This window comes from Gigantopelta aegis, chromosome 11, assembly GCF_016097555.1.
Source record: "Gigantopelta aegis isolate Gae_Host chromosome 11, Gae_host_genome, whole genome shotgun sequence".
Taxonomy (NCBI): Eukaryota; Metazoa; Mollusca; class Gastropoda; order Neomphalida; family Peltospiridae; genus Gigantopelta; species Gigantopelta aegis.
Genome location: NC_054709.1, coordinates 9,861,754 through 9,868,996, shown reverse-complemented (window position 1 = coordinate 9,868,996; position 7,243 = coordinate 9,861,754). Strand labels below are relative to the sequence as shown.

The 7,243-nt window shown below is 37.0% G+C and overlaps 1 protein-coding gene across 2 annotated transcripts in view; it reads left to right on the top strand.

The window, feature by feature from the left end:
• The first annotated feature begins 252 nt into the window (after window positions 1-252).
• Window positions 253-7,243, top strand: part of LOC121385470 (bifunctional purine biosynthesis protein ATIC-like) — a 35,368-nt gene continuing 28,377 nt past the window's right edge. For both annotated transcript variants that reach the window (XR_005959548.1, XM_041516167.1), the window contains exons 1-5: window positions 253-361; window positions 1,118-1,244; window positions 2,587-2,663; window positions 3,824-3,890; window positions 6,037-6,125. Coding sequence is in view for 1 of the 2 variants with exons in the window: in XM_041516167.1 (XP_041372101.1) it covers window positions 346-361; window positions 1,118-1,244; window positions 2,587-2,663; window positions 3,824-3,890; window positions 6,037-6,125 (376 nt within the window). In the remaining variant the exon portion in view is untranslated. The remainder of the gene's footprint in view (window positions 362-1,117; window positions 1,245-2,586; window positions 2,664-3,823; window positions 3,891-6,036; window positions 6,126-7,243) is intronic.

Below are 7,243 nucleotides of genomic sequence, written 5' to 3'. Positions count from 1 at the left end.
GATTGTCTGTTCGGTGGGTGATTTAGTGGTGTTTAATGAGAGATAATTTTTAGTGGTCTTACATCTGAGGCGTTAAAACATATACTAGTAGGAGCCGGTACGGAGTTGCGAACCTAGTAAGGCCGGCGGTTTTTAAAAAATTAATTAGGCCACCGACGAGATTGGTATAGAAAGAAATAGTGGTGTGCAACCTTATACGGGCGAAGTCATTGATCGATGGGAGATAACTCTATTTTCCTCCCTTTTTCATATTATGAGAAGATAACTTGATCTTATTTTTCTGTGAGCATTGCTAACCACGTGGAGAGCGGGCAGAAGTAAAAGTTTGCTGAAAGTTGAAGAAATATGGCTTCAGAAATGGGTGTGTTTAATTTCAGTTACACTATAAATAAATAGAGAAATTGTGCATGTACTTGAACTTGTAAGGTAAATAGGATTTTAACCGATTTAGAAACCAGGTTTAAGTGGTTAGGCAGGTAACACAAGTTTTATAAATTTATTCAACAAATTGAACAATGATTGAATGAACTTTTTAAAATTTGGAAAAAGGAAGAATTAAAAGCTCGTTAAATCTAACAAAATCGAGGTACCAAAATCGAAACAATAGTTCCTGCTACCCATCATAATTTTTACAGAACTTGTCCTGGATCAAAAATATCTGTAGCCAAAAAAAAATTGTTACAGTATTAATCCTTCTGTAAAAAGAGGGATTTTTTGGTGGGATTCTTAAAAAATAGTATTTTTTTGAGAAAAGAAAAAGATAATGAAATTCTTTATTTAGTAAATAAAAATCTACAAAAATATAATTATGTATGCTTTTAGGGGGGGGGGGGAGGGCAGATCCCCGTGCTAACCATACACTCTGTAGCCGTGTATCCTCTGTAACAATCGACCGACAAAGTTCCTAAATTTGTAAGATCTTAGATCATGAAAATATTGAAACCCTAACGTTACGTAAAACACATTAGTTCATAAAAATAAACTGGAAATTAAATTAGTAGCCAAAGTTAGTGTATAGTCTTGATTTAGGTGACCTAACGTTACATAGGCTCAGCCATTCTTGTTTATAACTGATTTATTAAATTGTATAATATGATTAATATAAATTATTTTTTAGCCCTTCTAAGTGTTTCGGACAAGCGCGGGCTTGTGAAGTTTGCCACTGTGCTCTCCTCTCTGAACCTCAAGTTGGTTGCATCTGGTGGAACGGCAAAGGTCATTCGTGATGCTGGTCTGGATGTTAGGTATGTTAGCAGATAGAGAGTGCGATCTCACAAATTTTGTTTGGGCATGAATTCGACCCGTACCCCCCTTCAATGGTTAAGGTAGTTTTATGGTTTGGGCAATCTTTAGAGCCTTAGATATAGAGGGGTACGGTTCGAACTCTTTCCTTTTTTTTTAAAGATTAAATTGCCGACATATTTACATGGAAATAATGGTTATGTGAAAACAAACTGGGTTACCTGCATTTGTTTTCTTGCATGGGGCCGGGACATAGCCCAGTGGTAAAAGCATTCGCTTGATGCATGGTCAGTCTAGGATCGATCCCTGTCGGTGGATCTATTGGGCTATTTCTTGTTCCAGCCAGTGCTCCACAACTGGTGTAACAAAGACCGTGGTATGTACTATCCTTTCTGTGTGATGGTGCATATAAGCGATCCCTTGTTGCTAATCGAAAAAGAGTAACCCATGAAGTGGCGACAGCAGGTTTCCTCTCTCAATATCTGTGTGGTGCATAACCATATGTCTGATGCCATATAACCGTAAATAAAATGTGTTGAGTGCGTCGTTAAATAAAACATTTCCTTCCTTCCTTGGTTTTTTGCATAACCCATACATGAGCCAGGGTTCAACAAATTCACTAGCCCTCTGTCCCGGCAAGTGAAGTTTAGGTTTGGGCTATACAGAAATATTCAACTGTATTACTATAATACATAGGGCATTAGCCAAAGCTTCTGTGAGGGCTAGTGACTTTCTCAAACATTTGTCGAACACTACATGAACTATGCAGATTTTCAATTCTCAGCCCTGGAGAGTTACAGTAAATAAAGATTAATCTTTGTAACTAGTCGGGGCCATCAAATGCAGTGGTATATGCTATCCTGTCTGTGGGATAGTGTATATAAAAGGTCCGTTACTGCTGATCGAAAAAGAGTAGCCCATGAAGTGGCGACAGCAGGTTTCCTCCCTCAATATCTGTGTGGTCCTTCGCCATATAACCGTAAATTAAATGTGTTGAGTGCATCGTTAAATAAAACATTTCCTTGCTTCCTAGATGGGGCCACAGAAGGTGGGGTGGGTGGTAGGAGGTCTCTTTTGTACTCTGAATGCTGGAAATTCAAAATTATCAAGGGAGAGCACGCTTCAAACCTCATCTTATTGATTTGGTCCCTTAAATTTCCCATGAATAGAGGCATAATGCCAGGATTTGAATCAAGGTCTCTCTTTGTGACAGTTCAGTGCTCTAAAAACTGAGCAAATAGGGAAATTCTCACAAACTACTGGCCTGTAGGAATACGTTATACCGAATCGGTTTTGAACTGACAGTGATGTATTATTAAACATTTATTTTCTTTCTCGTTATAGCGATGTTTCCGACATTACAGGAGCTCCAGAGATGTTGGGAGGACGAGTGAAAACACTACACCCTGCTGTTCATGGTGGTAAGATATTAGTGGGGTTTTGATTACACGGCTCACCCTGTACATTGCCAAATTAGCCAATTGATAATTTTTATCCAAAGTGGCCAGGGCTCGACCTTAGCGGTAGCCCAGCATATTTTGGCTACCAAATGTTTGCTCGGGCTACCAGATGTCTAAACCTGGTAGTCCACCGGGCTACTATATATTTGTTTTACACGTCCAGTTACTCTGCATTTTTTTCAAGTATTAAAATTACCCATTTTTACTGGGGACTACCAGATATTATAACCTGGTAGCCTGGTTGGCTACCGCTGAAAAAAGTTGCGGTCAAGGCCTGGTGGCTACACAATTTTGACTTTGGCTAATAAAATATTCCTCAAATTAACCACATTTTAATCATTTTCAAGGGAATGCTCTATATTTCTGAAAATTGGCTACACCAAAATTTGTTCCAATTTTAACCCTTGTCATTTAATTCAGTGATTCACCAGACACGAACTGCATCATGTCATAAAACAAAACAAACTTTCTTTGAGTATGGCTACTATGACACCCTATCCTTGTAATTACCAAAGAAAATAGGGTGTCATTTTGTTAATAATTTTGGATGTAAACTGAAGTGTACATTGTGAAAAGTATATTGTGTTCACTTTCATGTGTTTGGAGTTTCCTAAAGACTTAATTTTTTATCTGGTTCTAAGGTAGTTGAACAGGGTTCTTACAGGTTTTGGAAAGTTTTTTGGGAAAAAATCATTTCCAGGACCTGGAAAGTTTTGGAAAAATCACATTTATGCTCATAGTTTTGGAAAAGTGGTCTTTTGGCAATATATTAAAAAGCTTAGTGGTGAAAATCAATATTTGATTGCTAAAAAAAAAAAAAAAAAAAAATTCTCTCCGGTAAACAACCGCTGTGCACTTTAGTCTCTGTCTTATTTGGTCCTTTACAATACCTGTACATGCAGAACAAATGACTGTATAATCGCTTTATAATTGCTTATAAAATGTATTTTTAATAGTGAATCGTATTAAAATGAAATTTATCTTCATGGTCTTGGAAAAGTTATGGAAATTTCCATTTCCATTCCTGTATGAACCATGGAACTTAAATGACAATTATTGTTAATAGATAGATCTATATTCTTTTCCTTGCTACATTAGTATGGATTATACTTTGTTTTCAGGTATTCTTGCAAGGCTGACCGGTTCGGACCAGACTGATATGGATAAGCAAGGTTTCAAGATGATTCGGTACTAAACAAGTTTTATAATCTCATTTCTAGCAGATGCATTCATCTTTTATGTTATTTTGTTTGTACACTTCCCAGTCCTTGTCTCTACAATCCCGATCTGTATGTCTTTGGCTCTTGTGGCCATCCATGTCACTGTAATGTCTGTTAACAATGGATACCAGCATTAAAGGGGGCAGGGTATAGCCCAGTTGTAAAACACTTCCTTGATTCCTTGATGTTGGTTTGGGATCGATCCCCATCGCTGAGCCCATTGGGCTATTTCTCATTCCTACCAAGTCACCATGACTGGTATACCAAAGGCTGTGGTATGTGCTAGCCTGTCTGTGGGATTATGCATATAAAAGATCCCTTGCTGGAAATGACAAATGTGGCGGGTTTCTTCTCTAAGACTTGTCAAAATTACCACATGTGACATCCAAAAGCTGATGATTAATAAATTGGTGTGTTCTAGTTGTGTTGTTAAACAAAACAAACTTTAACCAACCTTGAGATGTCTTTGAGTCTGACATAGAGTTACTTCCCCTGTCTTGTTTTATGTAGTTCTTTTTCTGTGTATAAGGTAGTTCATAGGTGATGACCGTGAAGATTGCTATGGAGTTTCAAATTCTGACATTTTTTGGCTGTTGACTATATTCAGTATTTTGGCTGTAGACCAGTTACATAATTGCAGTGGGTATAGATACAAAATTATCATAGCCACACATCTGCTGCAATTTCACCTACAATTTGAGTCTGCCTACATAAATTTTAAACCAGCTTTGTGCAACAAATAAAACTAGAAATTAATTTTTTTTTATCCCTTCAACTAATATTTTATCCAGTGGACATTGTTACGTTTCGATTCCTGAACAAGTACTCTCATAAGGTGTGTTTTTATTTAAAAAATTCATCCAGTGGGCTGAAGGTTAAGCTAGATTAATAAAATACATCATTGTCATCAGGCTCTAATCTTGCTGGCGAAATGAGCTTTTTTTTTTCGCCGAAAGTCTGCTCAGTCACAGAGTTATTAGCAGTAGTGAGAAGTCGGTCGCCCTAATATTCTGGACCTATTCAGATTTCAAAAACAAATCACACAACAGACATCAAAAAGCCAACTTATTTATTGTTACAGCTCACTTGTCGCCATATGTCAAATAGTGTTTTTACTTTGGAGCCAGACTGTATCCTCGGTAATCGAGAAGGGGCCTATAAACGGAAAATAATTTCTGCGCAAGAATTGATTTCATGAAATAATGTTTTACCGTGTTAAATTTGTTATCAAAATCAACCAACAAAATAATTTAATGCTGATACTCATGCCAGTTTTTGTTGTGAAGAGATTAAATACATGTCGTAGTCTAATTTTGACATTCTTCAGATACACCCATAAACCGGGGTATTGTTTCCCAAAGCAATGAGTGTCGTGCTTGAATTTCTGTAATGCTAGAAAATACTAATTAATACTTTAATTTTAACATTACGGCTCATATTCAACTACTTAATAATATCACATTTTTAATAAAACATATACTAACTTTTTTTAAAGTTTATTACCAGAAATAGTGTTTTATGTCAAAATATTATGATTAGAACTGTGTGTAAAATTCAGAAGCTTTTCGACTGAACACGGAAACTGGCAAAACATTACGAAATGTACCCATAAAATGTTCACTTCGCCTGTTTTTATCAAACGTCTCCCATTTCTCTTGGGAAGGGACCGGCCTTGGTGGCATCATGGTTAGGCCATCGGTCTACAGGCTGGTAGGTAATGGGGTGGGATTTTTAGTCCAGCATCATGGTTAGGCTCAAGGCTCAATGGGTAGGTGTAAACCACTTGCACCGACCAGTGATCCATTACTGGTTCAACAAAGGCCATGGTTTGTGCTATCCTGCCTGTAAGAAGCGCAAATAAAAGATCCCTTGCTGCTAATCGGAAAGAGTAGCCCATGTAGCGGCGACAGCGGGTTTCCTCTCAAAATCTGTGTGGTCATTAACCATATGTCTGATGCCATATAACCGTAAATAAAATATGTTGAGTGTGTCATTAAATAAAACATTTCTATCTTTTTCTCTTGGGAAGTGAAAAGTCACTTCTCTGATTGTCTTTGTTTTGGAGAATGCTTTTGTCAGTTGATCATCACCTATTTTTCTACTTTCTATTTCAGTGTAGTTGTCTGTAACCTGTATCCATTTGAGAAAACGATCACAAATCCTGACGTTACCATGGAACAAGCTGTTGAACAGATCGATATAGGTATTTGAATGTATCCCATCTTAACCTTCAGACTACTGCAAGCTAGGTATCTCGCCCGACGTCACCCAAGCCGACATACTGTATACTGCACTAGGGGCGGGACGTAGCCCAGTGGTAAAGCATTCACTTGATGCGTGGTCGGTCTAGGATCGTTCCCAGTCGGTGGACCCATTAAGCTATTTCTCGCTCCAACCAGTGCTCCACAACTGGTGTAACAAAGGCCGTGGTATGTATTATCCTGTTTGTGGAAATAATTAATACAACAAACAGGAAATAGTCTACTTTTGATTTCTTTCTGTGAAAAAATAACCTGGAAATTTTGTGTTGAAAAACTGGTTTTTCACGAGTAGGTTAGCCCAACATTGAATATCACTAGCCATGGGAGTGGGGCTGCATGCATTTGATATTTTTCATTTTCAAGGTTTAATCTGTCATGATGCAGGTGAAAAAGCTAAAAAAATTTTGCCATGGACAGCAACGTAAACAAACGTTGGTATTTTTGTTGTCTTTGACTGCTATGTAAAAGTCTTTGAAAGTCTAGGAATTTGTTTGGTCCTTAAAGCGACAGACCCTAGTTTCAACCCGTGAAAATTAACACTAAGTTTAGTTAATCTACAAACCTGTAACACATGTGGATAAAGTTAGTTAGTGAAACATGAGTCTGTGACTTTGAAATGGTGAAATACCCTCTGGAAACGGACTAAAACTCAACTCCATAACTGGTTTTTTAAAGACGCACGTGTGTTTATAAAAATATGAGAAATGCATTTTGTGATATTAAAATCACCAGGATGACGAAAAACACTTTGAATGTACGGACATTGATAATCTAAACAATAAAATGTAAGTAAAGTATGATTTCAATTATCAAAAACGGTTATAATAGTCAAAAATATACTTTAGTGTTTAAAAACTAGGATATGTCCCTTTAAGGCTATGAACCCTGTATAGTGTCGAATAACGTATTAAACAATTTAATTGCAAGGCGGTCACTTTGCTGTGCTCTTATTTTGAAGTAAGGAAGCTTCATGCCTGCATTTTGAACTAATAAAACTAAATTATGAATTTAACATCGCAAAATTTAAATCTATATTAGATGAGATTTCTGAATCCGTTGA